General features: G+C 39.2%; 1 protein-coding gene and 1 pseudogene across 12 annotated transcripts in view; one reads left to right on the forward strand and one right to left on the reverse strand.

The window, feature by feature from the left end:
* USP40 (ubiquitin specific peptidase 40) overlaps positions 1-18,764 on the forward strand; it is a 98,466-nt gene that overhangs the window by 12,515 nt on the left and 67,187 nt on the right. For 7 of the 11 annotated variants that reach the window (XM_082658041.1, XM_082658043.1, XM_082658042.1 and 4 more), the window contains 4 exons: positions 1,699-1,842; positions 4,345-4,473; positions 11,626-11,718; positions 13,082-13,189. In XM_082658041.1, the coding sequence (XP_082514167.1) occupies positions 1,699-1,842; positions 4,345-4,473; positions 11,626-11,718; positions 13,082-13,189 (474 nt within the window). The remainder of the gene's footprint in view (positions 1-1,698; positions 1,843-4,344; positions 4,474-11,625; positions 11,719-13,081; positions 13,190-18,764) is intronic. The other 4 variants (XM_082658047.1, XM_082658040.1, XM_082658044.1 and 1 more) reach the window with 3 other exon arrangements.
* On the reverse strand, positions 11,012-11,561 carry LOC309824841 (large ribosomal subunit protein uL22-like; annotated as a pseudogene). The gene has a single exon. The product of its transcript is annotated as a large ribosomal subunit protein uL22-like (transcript).

The raw sequence follows: 18,764 nt of genomic DNA on the forward strand, positions 1-18,764 counted from the left end.
ATCATCTTGTTCTGAGCAGTCTTTCTTTCCTCAGCCACATTATAGTTGATTTACTCACTTTTTTTAGATTTTTTTTTTTTTTGAGCTAGTTTGAAAATCTGCCATGTTGTTAGGTTGCTGTATATTCATCTAACTTTTCTTTTCACCCACTAGGTTTGTAGAATTGTTTAAAATATATTTTTAGGAATGTTAGATGTTTATGATTATGGATAATTTTAAATATGGGGAAGGATTCTTTTTGCCTCCTCACATGCCTTTAGTGCAAGGGGCTTGGGAAAAGCTGATGCCTTTTAAATAAAAAGTAGCTCAGTTTAGTGTTTTGTTTTAAAGCAAGGCATTAAAACAAAAAATATCTTATTATTTGCTTTGAAGAACTGTAAAACCCCAGTCAATGGATCTCGACATTTGAAGAGCTACAGTCCTTTTGAAAGTCTATGAAAGCTGTGTCTCTTCTCCCCAGAAAAATACATATACACATACAATTTTCGTATAATTTCAACGGTTCAGATCCATTGAAACACGTCCCCAGGTCACAGGTTAAGAGCTCCGGTTCTTCAGTAAATAAGAACTGTGTGTTTGCTAGGTAAAGTAGACACAGCGACCTAGGGGGAAAGTGAAAGGTGAAAAGGCCAGGGCTCGGGCAGGAAAGAAGCACTATTAGAGGGGCTTCCCTGGTGGCGCAGTGGTTAAGAATCCACCTGACAATGCAGGGGACACGGGTTCGAGCCCTGGGCCGGGAAGATTCCACATGCCGTGGAACAGCTAAGCCCGTGCAGCACAACTACTGAGCCTGTGCTCTAGAGCCTGCGAGCCACAACTACTGAGCCCATGTGCCACAACTACTGAAGCCGGTGCTCCTAGAGCCCGTGCTCCGCAGCAAGAGAAGCCACTGCAATGAGAAGCCCGTGCACCGCAACGAAGAGTAGCCCCCACTCGCTGCAACTAGAGAAAGCCCACGTGCAGCATCGAAGACCCAATACAGCCAAAAGTAAATAAATTAATTAAATAAATTAAAAAAAAAAAAGAAGCAGCACTGTTTGGACTTCCCTGGTGGCGCAGTGGTTGAGAATCCGCCTGCAAATGCAGGGGACACGGGTTCAAGCCCTGGTCCAGGAAGATCCCACATGCCGTGGAGCATCTAAGCCTGTGCGCCACAACTACTGAGCCTGTGCTCTAGAGCCCGCGTGCCACAACTACTGAAGCCTGTGTGCCTAGAGCCCAAGCTCTGCAACAAGAGGAGCCACTGCAATCATAAGCCCACGCTCCACAACGAAGAGTAGCCCCCACTCATCGCAACTAGAGAAAGCCCGCGTGCAGCAACGAAGACCCAACAACGAAGACCCAATGCAGCCAAAAATAAATAAACTAATTAATTAATTAATTATTTTTTAAAAAAGGCACTGTTAAAGGGGGAGCACCCTCATCAGATAGCTTTGTTAGGATAGTGACATTAAAATATACAAATGGGTTGTGAATATTTAGTTGTAAGTATAAGTGAGTGATGTCACCTTTAGCCCCATAAAAATAGATGAGTTTATATGAAGAGCTATATTGAGTCCATGGTGATTAGTTTATGTGACTTAAGGACATATTTCTCTTAAAACTGTGTCATAGGTCACTTTTTTATATCTTAAGAAACATTATGTATTCTTCTATATGATTCAGCTTTTAAAAATTAAAAATTTTTTCTTTTGACAGTCGGCCAAATTGCGTAAGCTGCCTCCCTTTCTTACTTTTTCATTATTAAGATTTAATTTTGATTTTGTGAAGTGTGAACGATACAAGGAAACAAGCTGTTATACGTTCCCTCTCCGGATCAATCTCAAGCCATTTTGTGAACAGGTTTGAACTATTTTGTATTGAAATTCTTTCTTTTACCCTCTCAAGATTGAATCTTTTATTGACCTGATTTACAGTTGGCTTAGTGCAGAATCTCTCAGCCTTGGCACTGTTAACATTTAGAGTTGGATAATCCTCTGTTGTGGTGGGATGTGCCCTGTATTGTAGGATATTAAGCAGCATCCCTGGCCTCTACCTACTAGATGACGGTAGCATCTCCCGCTTCTGCCCCCAGTAGTGACAAAAATGTCTTCAGACTTTGCCAAATGTCCGTGTCTCCAGCGGGGAGGGAAGGTGGGTAAAATTGCTCCCGGCTGAGAACCACTAGTTTATTACAGTTCTTTTGAATTTCCAAAGTATGGATTTGTTCCCAGTTCTTTTTACTAAACTCTCCTTGAAAAAACTTTGAAATGAAAATTTAAGAACAGAATTAGAAATGACCCTGCGTTAGGAACAATTATCATTCAGTAGTACATTCCTGTTTGGATTTAGTTTACTTTAGATGCAAGAATGAATTGCGCATCTAGAAAGTAAACAAATTGGATGTCACTAGTAGAATTTGTAGAATTTGTAATCCTTAAGACACGGGAAAGAAAAAGTTTTAAAAGCAAATTAATGACATAATCTACTTACTTTATAAGCTATTTAGAAATATTTTCTATGTAATTGTATACATGCCAAGATCAGAGTGATGAGACTGAGGCATTTCTTACTACAGATCATTCTTTATATGTTTAAGTCCAGAACATTTGTTCGCCAGCTGTTGAATTTCTATGTATAAAAGTAATCTCTTTTCTAAATGGTCTAAAGTTCAGGTGGGGCTTTCTCTACTTCAAGCCTAGTTACTGAGCTTTTTGGTTTCGTTATTATATTAATCTCCATTCAGAGCTTCTAATGTGTCGGCCCTGAGCCTGTTACTGGCGCGCGTAGAATAAACAGGTTTTCCAGAGTGCTTCCGCTCCTATTTGCTGCCTGGAAAAAACTTTGTTTCTGGAATAATTGAGTTAACTCTCTTTTTTTCTTCCCATTTTTATTGAGGAATTATTGACATACATCACTGTGTAAGTTTAAGGTATGAAGAATGAGGGCTTGGTTTACATATATTATGCAACGATTACCACAATAAGTTTAGTTAACATCCATCATCTCATAGAAAAATTTTTGTCCTTTTATAAAAAGTAGTTTGTCATGGGAGTTCCCTGGTGACCTAGTGGTTAGGATTCCTGGCTTTCACTGCCATGACCCGGGTTCAATCCCTGGTTGGGGAACTGAGATTCTGCAAGCTGTGTGGTGCAGCCAAAAAAAAAAAAAAGTAGTTTGTCACATGATTTTGACGTATGTTGAAATAACAAAACTGAAAAAAGCAAAACAACACTTATCTAAGCAATTCACAATAATTTTACTTTCTGATTTCTGTATTAATGAAAAAATTATCATTTTGCATCTTTGTTTACATCTCTCTTGTGTTTTCCCTAAGCCAGACATTTAAAAAATGCTGCTTACTTAAAAAGTGCAATTTAAGCAAATAAGTTCTTAAATAATTGGCACTCCCTCAAGTAGCATCCATATGCCAAGTATCCCTTAACCTAGAGAAGGTTTTTTTAATGCCAGTGTAGGTGTCCATAACTACAGAGCACGCTACTTGTAGAAAAGATTGATCATAGAGTTGATAAATCAAGGAAGAACCTGTTCATTCCACTAAACTGCCTCTAAAGGAAACCAGCTAGTATTCATAACTGCTAAACTCCTGTTATATGCAGAGGACTGAAGTGTCAGGAGGGGTGATAGATAGTAGATACAACTCTGACTTAGAGGTGCATGACACTCTAGTTAAAATGTAGGACGAATTCAACTGCTAAAGAGCACATTTATAAAGCAGCATAATAGTTTAATACAGGATGGTTTTTTCTTGCTAAAACTCTGATAGGGTACTGTGTGTTTTGTTATCACATGGGGTTACACGATTTTAGCCAAAGTACATAAAAATAACATCTTGTTTGGATATATATATATATATATATATATTTTTTTTTTTTTTTTTTAATATTTATTTGGCTACGTCGGTTCTTAGTTGCGGCTTGAGGGATCTTTTGTTGCGGTGTGCGGGCTTCTCTCTAGTTGTGGCGCACGGGCTTAGTTGCCCCGTGGCATGTGGGATCTTAGTTCCCCATCCAGGGATCGAACCTGCTTCTCCTGCATTGGAAGGTGGATTCTTAACCATTGGACCACCAGGGAAGTCCCTGGATATATGTTTTTATGTTTAACTCAGAGGCAGAATTTGGCATAATGTGATTGGTATTAGATCAACGATAGATAATTTTCAGTCTAAGAATTACGAATTTCAAATTTTAAAGCCGATTATTCAAATTTATCTTAATTTACCCTAAATAACAATAATAATGAAGTTTCTTACTAACTTTAATAGTTGACATTTTTTTTCCCCCTTTGGTTATGTATCTTCTTATTTTATGTAAACTGTATCAATGTTTGTGCTCTTTCTTGTAGAGTGAATTAGATGACTTGGAATATATGTATGACCTCTTCTCAGTTATTATACACAAAGGTGGTTGCTACGGAGGCCATTATCATGTGTATATTAAAGATGTAGATCATTTGGGAAACTGGCAGTTTCAAGTAAGTATAGAAATTAGATTAAAAGTATCTTTGCAACTTTTTCCTTTTCTAGTCCCATTATCTTGGTGAGGCTAATCTTTTGCCATTTATTATATATTCACTCTGTAGAAAACTTATAGGCACCGGAAGTTAATACAGATAGATGTTTAAATTTTTTATTTCTAAATAATTTCACACTTACAGAAAAATAACCAGCATAGTACAAACACCTCCTGTATACTCTTCACCTAGGTTCTCCAGTTGTTAACCATCTTGCCACATTTGTGCAGGCACATCCTCTGTATACAGACGCATGCACACACACACACAGTTAACATTATCATTATCAGTGCTGACCACTAGAAATAAAGTTGAAGACATTAGACCTCTTTACCCCTAAGTAACTCAGTGTTTATCTCCTGAGAACCAGGACATTCTCTTACATAAGTGTAGGTCAAAATCAGGAACTTTAACACTAATATAATATTATTTATTACTGAATATATGTTTTATATTCAGATTTCACAGCGGCCTCGTCCAAATCCTTTAGAGCATTTTCTGCCCCACTCTAGTATCAAGCCCAGGATCGTGCATTAGATTTGGTTAGCATATGTCTTAAGTCTCCTTTAATCAGTAACCATTCCTCAGCTTTTCTTTCTTTCATGGCACCAACCAAAGATTTTCCTCCTATATTGTCTTCTAAAACTTTTATAGTTTTGCCTTTTACAGTTGAAACTTCAGTCTTCCTGGAATGCTTTGCTGTGAATGTTGTGATGTTGTTTTTCCATCTGGGTACCCAGTTGCCCATTACCATTTATTGAATGATCCATTCTTTCCCCACCAGTTTACAATGCCAGTTCTGTTATATCAATTGTTTTCTTACATTTGAGTCCATTTTGGGGCTCTGTATTCTGTTTTTGTTGTTGTTGTTACTGTTCTTTTTTGCTATTCCTAGGCAAATACCACATTGTTAATTTCTGTAGCTGCATACTACGTTATGATAGCTGGTAGGGCCAGTCTCCCTCTGTGTTATTATTCTTCAGGAGCGTTTTGCCTGTCTTGGATTTTAATGCTTTTCTGAACATTTCTAGAATCACCTTGTCAATTTTCTCACACATACACACACATAAAAGTAGTGGCATTTTGTATCTACATGTGTAAACAAGATGCATCTTTTTGGTTTTTAGAGCTTCTTTAATGTCTTCTAAAAAAGTTTCATAATTTTCTCTAGAAGAGAAAGCACTAATTGGGAATCCACTTCCAGTTATTTGCAGTGGGAAAAATTATAATCTATTACACACCAGCACCAAACTCTCAACCAGTTTTCTAAAATGTAACTAAAACACTGGTAAGTTCCAACCCATCATGTTAGGATGTAGAATGCTTAAAACCTATCTTCAAGAGTGTCAAACCGGGGCTTCCCTGGTGGCGCAGTGGTTGAGAGTCTGCCTGCCGATGCAAGGGACACGGGTTCATGCCCCGGTCCGGGAAGATCCCACATGCCGCGGAGCGGCTGGGCCCGTGAGCCATGGCCGCTGAGCCTGCGCGTCCGGAGCCCGCAACGGGAGAGGCCACAACAGTGAGAGGCCTGCATACCGCAAAAAAAAAAAAAAAAAAAAAGAGTGTCAAACAGTTAATATTGTTGTGAATGAAAAATTGCTCCACACGTAATAACATGGCTTCTCTGAGTGCCAGCAGTATTGAAGATGCTGTGTTGCCTTTGTTGACATTCACTTTGCCTTTCAGAACATCTACCTGTGTTTCTGATGCTCTATCAGTTGTACTTAGAATGTACTGAGAGCTAACATATGTTTTGTAAAGTTTGGGTGTTTAAAATCTAACTGTTCTAGTGGGAAAATGTTGATCAGGGAGGTGTTCTGTGGGGCTATGTCTATACTGTATTTTTTGGACTATTTGTGGCTGGTGTACTGAAGTACAGTTATCTTTAGTACATTGATTTTATAATCAACCATCTTGCTAAACCCTCTTATGTTGTAGACATTTTTGGAAAAAGACAGTTTTGTTTCACTCTTTGTGGTCCTTAACCTTCCATTTCTTTTATTTCTAGAACTGGGTTTATCCAGTTCTGGATTGAGGAAGCCATACAAGCATCTCTCAAATGCTTGTGCCATATTTGCCAAGACACTAGCTTGTTTGGGCACATTCCAGTCAGATGGAGTGAAGCACTTCTTATCCTCCTCTGGTCTAACTCTGCTCTCCATGTTTCCATCTTTTGTTGCTGATTCTTGTTACCCTGTTGCCTTCCTTCACTCTGCTGTCTTACAGTCGCAGGGTCCTGTAGTAGTGAACCTTACCCTCTAGGGCACCCCAGCCCTTTCAAACAATTATTTTAACTTTATTTCATTCTCTCTAAAAGATGAAGTTGAAGCCTTTTATTAGATTCTCATAGAAACTTGCGAACAGGTCTAATAAATAGTTATGATGTTATTCATTTATTTTTTTCTCTTTGCCTTTTCCACTGTAGTTCTTGGTTTTTTCCTTCCATTTATGCTTCCATTTGTGGTAGCATTTCTTCTGATGTTGCCCTGTCTCTCTTCAGCCTTAGAAAGTGCCCCTGCGCTCCATGTCAGTTCAGCTTCCGCCTCGGGAGTGTGTCTCTGCTTTCCTCCATGCTGGCTGCAGACATTTCTTCAATTTTGCTCAGCCATTGTCAGGTTTCAGGCACTTCTCTAGCTGGTGGGATTTATCCTCAGTATTTTGAGGCATAAAATATTTATTTACAGTTTCCTATTTAAGTTTATCATTGACGTCATGCACAGAGGTAGCTTCACACTGTGTGGTGAGGTAGCGTGGCTCAAAAGTAATGATTCTTTTCTTTGTGTCTTCCTTTTGATTTGTGCTTCCTTGAACTTCTCTGCAATTTTGTGTTCATTTCTTTGGAAATGGTCAGCAGCCAAGCTCTTCTCCTGGTTCCATTATGTAACTCGAGAGGGCAGGCAGGCATTCTTTCATTTGGTTTTGCCCTCTGCACTGCTTCTCTGGTCTTGAAGCTCTGGTACTTTAGCAAGGTCTTCCTTGGGGCTTAAAGAACAATCAGAAGATTGCTTTCTGTTTGTGCTTGTGTATTTCCTTATTCACGGCCTCTACGAAGCATCCCTTTTTTTTTTTTTTTTTAATTCTGCTCTTTAAGAATCACGAGCTTTGTGGTGTTCACATAATGATGAGTGCTTTAAGAATTTCAACTTCAGTAGGTACACCTGATGGACACTGCTTGTCTCTCTACTACCATTATCCTGAGAGATCTCTTATACCTAGAGACAAAGGATTCCAGATACACTAAACATAGACAGGTATTGTTTTTTCTGCTTATAGTTTAGCAATTTCTTCTTCCCTTTCAAGGAGCTGTCTGCAAGGAACAAGTTTCATGACCAACCCCACATAATGTTCCCTGGGTGAAAGCCAACATCTCAGTCTCTCTCAACCTAAGTAGAAGATGATCTCTTGCCTCTTGCCTGGAGGTCATTAACTATTCAAAATGTGGCTCTCGATCTGGTGTAAAGAGGAGCCTGCCCTGTGCCTTCCAAAGTGGGGTCTTTTGCTTCACTGATGGTTGACATCACTTCAAGCATCATCTTGCACATTTGAGGATGTGGGACAAAGAAGTTTTACAACAGCTCCCAGTAGGCAGCCCTGGGACTGGTGTCTCCTGGACCAGCCTGTCCCCACAAGGCCAAGGTTGGACACCGGCAGAGTGCAGGAGGACTAGGCCCAGCCCATGTGCCACCTGCACCAGCGTGTCACACCCTAGGCAATGCCGGCCTGCGTCTCCCCTCCTACCATTTTTATTTTTTATTATTTTTTTTTTCACGGTATGCAGACCTCTCACTGCTGTGGCCTTTCCCGTTGCGGAGCACAGGCTCCGGACCCACAGGCTCAGCGGCCATGGCTCACGGGCCCAGCCGCTCCGCGGCATGTGGGATCTTCCCAGACCGGGGCATGAACCCGTGTCCCTTGCATCGGCAGGCGGACTCTGAACCACTACGCCACCAGGGAAACCCTCCCCTACCATTTTTAAATCTCTTGTTCCTTAGCCATAAATGTCTTTAAACATATTAAGCATACTGTTTTATTCTCTGATAATTGCAGTATCTGAAGACTTTGTGGGTCTTTGGCTATCTGCTGATTCTGTTTCCTTATGATTTTGTTATTTTAGACTGTGGTCTTGGTTGGCTGGTTTGTTTTGTAAGAACACGGTGTAGGAGTAATTTGAAGCCTGAGTTAAAAGTACCTTCTTCCACGAAAGATGTGTATTTGTGTCTACCACATGCCTGGGGTCACCTCCAACCTTTAATACCTTTAAAATAAGATCTAAACTTGGTGGTTCTAGAGCCATACAACTAATGTGAATTTGGGCCACAAACCCACATGAAGACCTACTTGTGATTACAGATTATTAGAGGAAATGTTTTTCCACCTTCATCTAGTATCAAGGTCAAAACAAGCAAGTTTCTCATTGTCCTTTGTTGTGGGGTGGATTTTTTGGTAGGTCATGCTTCTATTGATAGCGTAGTCCTTTCAGGTTTCTAGCTTTCCGCTGGAATCTATCTTTGTGGTATAATAAAAAATATATACTTGGTCCTTGTCCCAGGTCCCTGGCACAGAGCTCCTTGAAATTTCCTGAGTGATTAGGCATGTCTTTTCTTGTTCATAATGAACCCCTTTCAACCATACCTGAGTTTATGCTAATGAGGTTACCTGCGGGGTGAGGGCTGGTCAGCAGAGAAACCAACCACATGATTAGAGGGTTGGAACTTTCAGACCCACCCCCTCACCCAGGGAGGCACAGGGGCTGGAGATTGAGTTTGGTCACCAAGGGCCAATGATTTAATCAATCATGCCTGCATAATGCAACTTTGATTAACACTCTGAAAGAAGAGGACTAAGGGAGTTTCCAGGTTGGTGAATACATCCATGTGCAGGGAGGGTGGCCACCCCAACTCCACGCGGACAGAGGCTTCTGCCCTCGGGACCCTCCCCAGCCTTGCCCTGTGTACCTTCATCTGGATGTTCGTTTGTATCCTTTGTAATAAACTCTAGTCCTGAGTATAAGTTCCTGAGTTCTATGAGCTGTTCCAGGAAGTTATCAGACATGAAGTGGAGCTTGTAGAATTTGTGATCAGCCAGGCCGAAGTGCAGGTAGCCTGGGAACCCCATTTGCAGCTGGTGTCTGAAGTGGGGGCAGCCTCGTGGCACTTAGCAACATTAGTGTCAGAATTGAATTAACGGACAGCCAGGTGGTGTCAAAGAATTGGAGAGCTGGTTGTTTAGAAAACCAGCCATTCAACTCCCCACTTTGGGTAGGTCCTTACGCTTTGTCTCCCAGACCCTGTCCTGTGTGAGCATCAAGGTGGAAGCTGTGTGTCAGCAAGGTTGAGCGGCTGGAGACCTCAACTCTGGATTTCTTCCCTGGATTCTCATGTCACTTGTTCTCTGAGGATTTTCCCACATGCTAGTTCGGCATGTGTTTAAAAAGAGATTTTCTTTTGTTGTGTGTTTTACTTTATCCAGCATTTTTAGTAATTTTACAGCAGGATGGTTGTATTTCATCTGCCATATTCTTCTATATTTCTTTATTAGTTTTGTCTTATGTTAACTGTTTAGGTCTATTTGTGTTTATGATTTTAAGCCAGTTTAAAATACCTTTGCAAGATGCCATGTATGAAATAATAAAAGTATCTTATCAGGGGAATTTTGACATGTTTCCAAGTAACTTCATAAGATGGGGTGCAAACTTGGGTGATCAGAAAATAGGAGGGAGGGACTTCCCTGGTGGTGGAGCGGTTTAGAGTCTGCCTGCCAATGCAGGGGACACGGGTTCGAGCCCTGGTCCAGGAAGATCCCACATGCCACGGAGCAACTAAGCCCATGTGCCACAACTTCTGAGCCCGCGTGCCACAGCTACTGAAGCCCGTGCGCCTAGAGCCTGTGCTCCACAATAAGAGAAGCCACCGCAGTGAGAAGCCCGCACACCACAACGAAGAGTTAGCCGCGGCTCGCCGCAACTAGAGAAAGCCCGCGCGCAGCAACGAAGACCCAACGCAGCCAAAAAGAAAGAAAGAAAGAAAGAAAATAGGAGGGAATGTTTAAGCTGAGCTTGCAGAGGTTGGTAGGATTTTGTTAGGCCAACATAAGTGAGTGAGAATAAATTGGGTGGAGACCAGAAAATATTTTGAACTGAATGATAATGAAAACACAACATATCAAAATTGTAGGATGCAGCTAAAGTAGTGCTTAGTGGGAAAATGTTGGAACCCGCTGTGTGTATTGTGCTAGAAGCTTTCCTTATCTCACAATCCCAATTTGCAGATAATGCCAGAGAGATTAGGTAATTTGTCCAGGATTATTCAACCACAGTTGAAATTTAAAACCAGGCTGCCTGATTCCAAAGCATATACAAATTATTATGATGTTTTATCATCATTTCTCCATCTTGAAACCTCTGTGGCACAAACACTCCTATTTCGTTAACTGCTTTTTAAGGGATTAGTGATAGAAACTTTTTTTTTTTAACTTTTATTTGCATTTTTTTTTGCGGCATTTATTCCTGGGCCATAAGTTTTTGTTTCTTCAGTTTCTTCTGGTATATCTGTTTCTTCTGGACAACCTCCTCTTCTGGTTTAGGAATAATCTGTTCTTTTTCAGTAAGGATCATCTCAGTGTGGCAGGGAGAGCTCATGTATGGGTTGATCCGACCATGAGCTCTGTAAGTCCTGCGTGGCATCTTGTGGGCTTTGTTCACCTGGATGTGCTCAATGACCAGAGAATCTACATCTAAGCCCTTAAGTTCAGCGTTACTCTCTGCATTTTTGAGCATGTGCAGTAGAAATTCAACACTCTTTTTGGGCCACTGACCCTGCATCCAGCCCCACTGTTTGGCCTGGGCACACCTACCAACTCCACCATTGTAATGACGGAATGGCACACACTGCTTCTTTAAAGTGACATCCTTCAGATACTTAGTGGCTTTTCGGATGTGCATATCCTTAACGGCCTGGGCAGCTTCATGAGTGTTCTTAAAGTGAACACGAAGATTTGAATCTCTTGCATGATTTTGTGGGGTTTTCTGGGTCAGGTGAATAGTGAACCATTTTTAGAGGTCACCTCAGGCCGCTTACCAGAAAAGAGAACCTTTTTTATTGTTTTCTTTCTTAGGAGGACAAAAGTAATCCAGATGTGAATTTGGAAGATCTTCAAAATGAAGAGATTGATGATCCATTGATGATTCTAAAAGCAGTCTTATTACAGGTAGAGAGAGTGTATGTTTATATTTGTGTACGTATATCAGATGTATGATTCAGTTGGCAGAAGTGATATTGTTACTGTTCACAGTCTTTTTAAAAAAATTTTTTATTGGAGACTTTCTGGTTATAAAAGGAATACATATGAATAGTAGAAAATTTGAGGGGAAAATATTAGAAAGTATATAAAGAAACAAAGTTTAAATAAACCAAATGTCCGGTCATTGTTAACACTTTGATATATATTCTTTGCATTCTGTTTCCTTTGTGTTTATATACATATATTGAGATTGGGTTACAAGTTTTTTGTGATATTATTATTGTTATTTTAAATTGAATTGGGATTTACTTTACATACGGTTTTGGAATTTACTGTTTTCCCATATTATCCTTTTAATGTCTGTAGGACCTGAAGTTATGTCCCCTTTTTCATTCCCAATATTGATAATACCTCACGTATGTGACTTTTAATGTTTGCTTCGTACCCTGTTGTAAGGTTGGTAGTCTCATTTCATTTATTCATTCGTTCTTAATAAACAGTTTTTATCTCAATTTCTTACTAGGGACCTAGGTTGAGTATTGGTCTATGGCCACTGTATCAGTCTACTAGGGCTGCCATAACAAAATCCCACAGACTGGGTGTCTAACGTAACAGAAATTTATTTTCTCATAGTGCTGGAGGCTGGAAGTCCAGATCAAGGTGTCAGCAGGTTTCTTCTGAGGCCTCTCTCCTTGGCTTGCGGATGGCTGCCTCCTTGCTGCTTTCTCACATGGTCTTTTCTATGTGCATGCGCATCCCTGTGTCTTTGTGTGTCCAAATTTCCTCTTCTTATAAGGACACCAGTCAGATTGGATAAGGGCCCACCCTAAAGGCCTTATTTTAACTTAATCACTTCTTTAAAGGCCCTATCCAAATATAGTCACAGTTGAAATTTTGAGGGTTAGGAATTCAGCATATGAATTCTGATAGTAGAGGGACACATTTCAGCCCATAATAGTCAGTTCTTACCCCCTTTTAGGACTTGGTTATACTTCAGAACATTCAGAAGAGACAGTCTTTTTGCACTAAAGTATTTCTTCTAAAAATCCCACATAATATCAGGATTTACCAAACCTTGGAATACTCTTTGGATATTGCTCTTGAAATGTTTAGATTTTGCCGCATGGAAAGTGGCAGAATTCAAGTTTTCTAAACTTAGGCTTAATCTAATTTTTTTAAAAACTTTTTATTTTGAAACAATTATGGTTAATCCACTTACATGTTTGCTGTTACAGGCACATTTATTAATCCTTTTGGGTCCCTTGAACTCATAAGTGTTGAGGTTATATCTTATCAGATTTTCGTAAATGACTTTCTTTTCTGTCATAAGGAGGAGAGTAATCTAATTCCTGTTGATCAGCTGGGCCAGAAACTCTTGAAAAAGATAGGAATATCTTGGAATAAGAAGTACAGAAAACAGTATGGACCACTGCGAAAGGTAATACATGACATCCTTGTAAGAAGTCCTATTCCCAGGAAATTTTATTATGATTTTGGCAACATGAATTTCTTTGGGGAAGGAAATTTAAATTAGACGGAAATACAATTAGTATTTTGTTTAATGATTAGAATTCAGTTAATTATTAAGTAATTTATAGAATCAAGAAGTAAGCAGAAAAAGAATAGAGGAGGGGCTTTTAATCACAACAGCAAAAAATGTCACAAAGTTCATATCCTAAAGCTTATCATCTTATTTATAGAAACGTCTTCAGGTATTCACCCAAATTTCACTTTTATCTTTCTTTGACACACAGTTCTCCTAAACTTGGCAATCTGGCTTCCTAGGCTGTAAGGTTAGGTTTAAAAACTGGTACTGCCAGACTTGGGAGACAAAAACTTGACTAAAAACAAGCAAAGCAACGGAACAATTAGTCAATATTTTGGAGCTATTTCTTGTAGAAGCAAAGAGCGTACACAATATAGTCTGTGTTTAAGTTCACCTTTTAATTAGACCACAGTTCATAAATGAAATTAATGACCATGAGTTCATAGACAGTCTTAGGTTTTCATTTAAAACGATTGGATTAGTGTTTCAATATTTTACTGTTAAGTATGTTATCAGCTGTGCAGGGACTTTTTTGTCTTGTTTTGTTTTTAAATAAAAATATCCTTCATAAATTTGAGGAAGTTAGCTTGTACTTATAGTTGACTGATAGTCTTATGTCTTTTTTCTTTGAGGTTAATTTGTGCTTTTATTTGCCAATATAACTTAACTACAATGGCTTGCAAACTTTTTTTGACCTAAAAAATGCATCTTACATCACAATCCAACCAACACACACGTATATAACTTGTATACATATGTGTATAACTGAAATGAGTCTTGCCAAAAATACCTATCCTAACACTGAATGTTCTTTTTTTTAAGACTTTTTTTTGAGTAGTTTTAGGTTTACAACAAAATTAACAAGAAGGTACAGAAATTTCCCGTATACCCCCTTCCCACATACATGCGCAGGTGTTATCAGTATCACTCATCAGGGTGGTGTGTTTCTTTTTTTTACCCTAAACCAAGGATGAACTACATTGACACATCATAATTGCCAAAGTCCACAGTTCACCTAAGGTTCATTCTAATGGAGTAGATAGTATGGTACATTCTGTAGGTTTGGACAAAAGTATACTGACATATATCCATTGTTATAATGTCATACAAAGTATTTTCTCTGCACTAAAAAACTGTACTCTGTGTATTCATCACCCCTCTCCCCCAAACTCCTGGCAGCCACTGGTATTTTTGTTGTCTCCATAGTTTTGCCTCTTCCAGAATGGCATATAGTTGGAATCTCTCTCTTTCTTTCTTTTTTTTTTTCTCTTGAAAAGAGAGGTTCAAAGCCTTTATATTTATGAGACCACTCATGGCCCACCCATTCATGGGCTGGACGGGCTCTAAGTGGCAGGACTTCCCCACTAAATACTGCAGCTTTTCTTCCAGTATTGAACCCTGTCCCACTAGTCTTGCCCAGCAGCCACGTGAAGTGCAGGAGGACACATGTAGAGTATTTGTTCATAGGAAGGCCAAAAGTCTTATGTCCATTATCACAGTGAACCCGGATTCCTTTCGGGTGTGATATAAGCAGCTGATAGTTTTATCTTGAATAGAGGTTGGATTTTATCACACGCTGTTTTGTTTACATTTATCGATGTGATCACATGGCTGTTCTCTTTTATTCAGTTAATGTGGTGAATTCTGTTGACTGACCTTTTCAGTGTGAACGCAAACCTTACATTTCTGGGGTAAAGCACACTTGGTCGTGACGTACTTGTATGCATTGCTGTATGCATTTGGCTCATATTTTCCTAAGGATTTTGTGTCTGTGAGAGATATGGGTCTTTAAGTTTCTTTCTCTGTAATATCTTTGTCAGGTTTCAGTATCAGGGTTATGCAGGACTCAGAAGAAGTTAGGAAATGTTCCCTTTTTTATATTCTTGGAAAGGATTTCTCTGAGATAGATTATTATTTCTTTCTTAAATGTTTGGTGAAGCTAGTTAGACCTGGAATTTTTTTATGGCAAGGTTTTTAAATTATAGTTTTGATTTCTTTATTTGTAGAGTTGTTTTAGATTTTTTATTTCTTGAATTATTTTGGAAAATTATATTTTTTAAAGAATTTGTCCTTTTATCTGTGGTGTCAAATTTATTGGCATGAAGCTATTCAAAATGTCTCATATTATCTTTTCTAGTGTCTGTAGGACCTAAATTTCCTCTTTTTAATTCCTGATATTAATAATTTGTGTTTGCTTACTTTTGTTTTTCATAAGTCTTGCTTAGGGCTTATCAAGTTTATTAAGCTTTTCAAAAAACAACTTTTTTGCCTTTATTGATTTTTCTCTACTAATCTGTTTTCTACTTCATTGATTTCTGCTCTTGTTTTTAATTATTTCCTTCCTTTTACCTTTGGGATTTAATTTAATCATCTTTTTCTAGCTTCTTGGGTTGGTATCTCAGTTGTTTTTTAAACCTGCCTTTAAAATTTTTTTTTTTTTAATAAATTTATTTATTTATTTTTTGGCTGTGTTGGGTCTTCGTTTCTGTGAGAGGGCTTTCTCGGCGAGAAAGCTTTTGCGGCGAGCAGGGGCCGCTCTTCATCACGCTGCACGGGCCTCTCATTGTCGTGGCCTCTCCCGTTGCAGAGCACAGGCTCCAGACATGCAGGCTCAGTAGTGTGGCTCACAGGCCTAGTTGCTCCACGGCACGTGGGATCTTCCCAGACCAGGGCTCAAACCCGTGTCCCCTGCATTGGCAGGCAGATTCTTAACCACTGCGCCACCAGGGAAGCCCTAAACCTGCCTTTTAATTCATGCTTTTAAATCTATGATTTCCTTCTTAGCGCTAATTTAGCTGTAGCTAAATTTGACATGTTATTATTATCTTTCCATTCAAAATATTTTGTAATTTTTCCTTCTGATTCTTTTATTGACCCATGAGGTTTTTGGAGGTGGATTGCTTAATTTCCAAATATTTGGGGAATTTCTAGTTATCTTTTTGTTATATCTATAAATTGATGTCTAATTCCATTTTACTCTGAAAACATGCTCTCTATGATTTCACTTACTCTGAATTTTTTGAGACTTGTTTCATGCCTCAGGATATGGTCTGTCTTGCTGAATGTTTCTATTCACCAGTAAAGTTATTAATTTTCTGCATTTGTTGGGTATAGTATTTCATAAATGTCAGCTAGGTCAAATTGGTTAATAACATTCTTTATTTCATCCCTATTCTTAACTAATTTTTCTGTCTTTTTGTTGTATCAGTTACTGAGAGAGTAGTTTTAAATCTCCAACTCTAATTGTACCTTTGCCCTTTCGTCTTTTTACTGTTGACAGTTTTGCTTCATGTATCTTGAAGATATATTATTAGTTGCATACACATTTTGGATTGTTAATGGCCTCTTGACATATGCCCTTCCTTTATCTCTGCTAATAGTCCTTACCTTCACATCTACCTTATCTGGTATTAATGTAACATACAAGCTTTCTAATGCAAGTGTGTCTCTTGTAAACAGTATGAAGTTGGTTCCTGCTTATTTTGGAAAATTGTGATTTTTAAGGAATTTGTTCTCAAAGTGTCAAATTTCTTAGTATAAAGTTGTTTGAAATATTACCATATTATCCTTTCAATTTCTGTAGGACCTGTAGGACCCTATTTCATTTCTGATATTGGTAATTTGTGTTTCTTAGCTTTCTTTTGCATCAGTCTTGCTAGGGATTTGTCAAGGTTATTATACTTTTCTTTTTTAAAAATAATTAATTAGTTAATTTAACTTTTGGCTGTGTTGGGTCTTTGTTGCTGCAAGCAGGCTTTCTAGTTGCAGTGAGCAGGGGCTACTCTTTATCGCGGTGCACAGACTTCTTATTGCAGTGGCTTCTTTTGTGGAGCACGGGCTCTAGGCGCACGGCCTTAAGTAGTTGTTGCACACGGGCTCAGTAGTTGTGGCTCGTGGGCTCTAGAGCGCAGACTCAGTAGTTGTGGCGCACAGGCTTAGTTACTCCACGGCATGTGGGACCTTCCAAGACCGGGGCTCGAACCCATGTCCCCTGCATTGGCAGGCGGATTCTTAACCATTGCACCACCAGGGAAGTCCAAGGTTATTAAACTTCTCAAAGAAACAGCTTTGCATTTGTTGTTTTTCTCTGTTGTTCATCTGTTTTCTATCAAATGATAGAGTTTGACAGTCTCTTCCTTTAAATTAGAATGTTCAGTACATTTATTTTTTTATTAATTTTTAAAAAAATTTATTTATTTTTGGCTGCATTGGGTCTTTGCTGCATGTGGGCTTTCTATAGTTGCAGTGAGCGGAGGCTGCTCTTTGTTGCAATGCGTGGGCTTCTCATCGCAGTGGCCTCTCTTGTTGGGGAGCACAGGCTCTAGGCACGCGGGCTCAGTAGTTGTGGCACGCGGGCTAGGTCATTGTAGCTCACGGGCTTTAGAGCACAGGCTCAGTAGTTGTGGTGCACGGGCTTAGTTGCTCCATGGCATGTGGGATCTTCCCAGACCAGGAATTGAACCTGTGTCCCCTGCATTGGCAGGCGGATTCTTAACCACTGCGCCACCAGGGAAGCCCCCATTTATTTTTAATGTATTAACTTGTGTGGTTGAGTTTGAATTTATCATGTAGCCATTTGTTTTTTATTTGCTTCTCCTGTCTTTCTTGCCTTTCTTTCTTTCTGTTTTTCATACCTTTGGATTAATCAAATAATTTTTAGTGTTTGATTTTTGTCTCCTCTGTTGACTTTTTAGCTGTACTACTTTAACTTTTTTACTCTAGGGATTACACTGTACATAAGTTAATATTATAAATTACAGAACAATACTGTAACACTTCACGTACAAGGTAAGATGTACAAGGTACAGTAGCATAATTCCATTTCCCGACTTCCATCCTTTTCTGCTGTTGTCTTATATTTTACTATTATATGTAAATTCACCGTGTGTGTGTGTATGTATGTATGTATGTTTACTTTAAACATTTAAGCAACTTTTAAAGAAATTAATGAAAAAATCATGTTTTATTTTATCCATTCTGGTGTTCATTGCTCCTTCTTGCATGTCCAGGTTTGCATCTAATATCATTTCCCTTCAACCTAGAGAACTTCCTTTAGTGGTTCTTAGGCATCCAGAACTGCTGGCAAAAATATTCTCAGCTTTTGTTTGTCTGAAGTTTTTATCTTGCATTCATTTGTTTAAGTGGTATTTTTGCTGGATATAGAATTCTTTTTTTCTTTTTAAAAAACTATTTATTTTTGGTTGCATTGGGTCTTTGTTGCTGCACATGGGCTTTCTCTAGTTGGGTCGAGTGGGGGCTACTCTTCATGGTGGTGTGCAGGCTTCTTATTGCAATGGCTTCTCTTGTTGCGGAGCACGGGCTCTAGGCGCGTGGGCTTCAGTAGTTATGGCACGCGGGCTTCAGTAGTTATGGCACACGGGCTCAGTAGTTGTGGCTCGTGGGCTCTAGAGCACAGGCTCAGTAGTTGTGGCGCACAGGCTTAGTTGCTCCATGGCACGTGGGATCT

This window comes from Grampus griseus (genome assembly GCF_964374135.1).
Source record: "Grampus griseus genome assembly, chromosome: 7".
Classification (NCBI taxonomy): domain Eukaryota; kingdom Metazoa; phylum Chordata; class Mammalia; order Artiodactyla; family Delphinidae; genus Grampus; species Grampus griseus.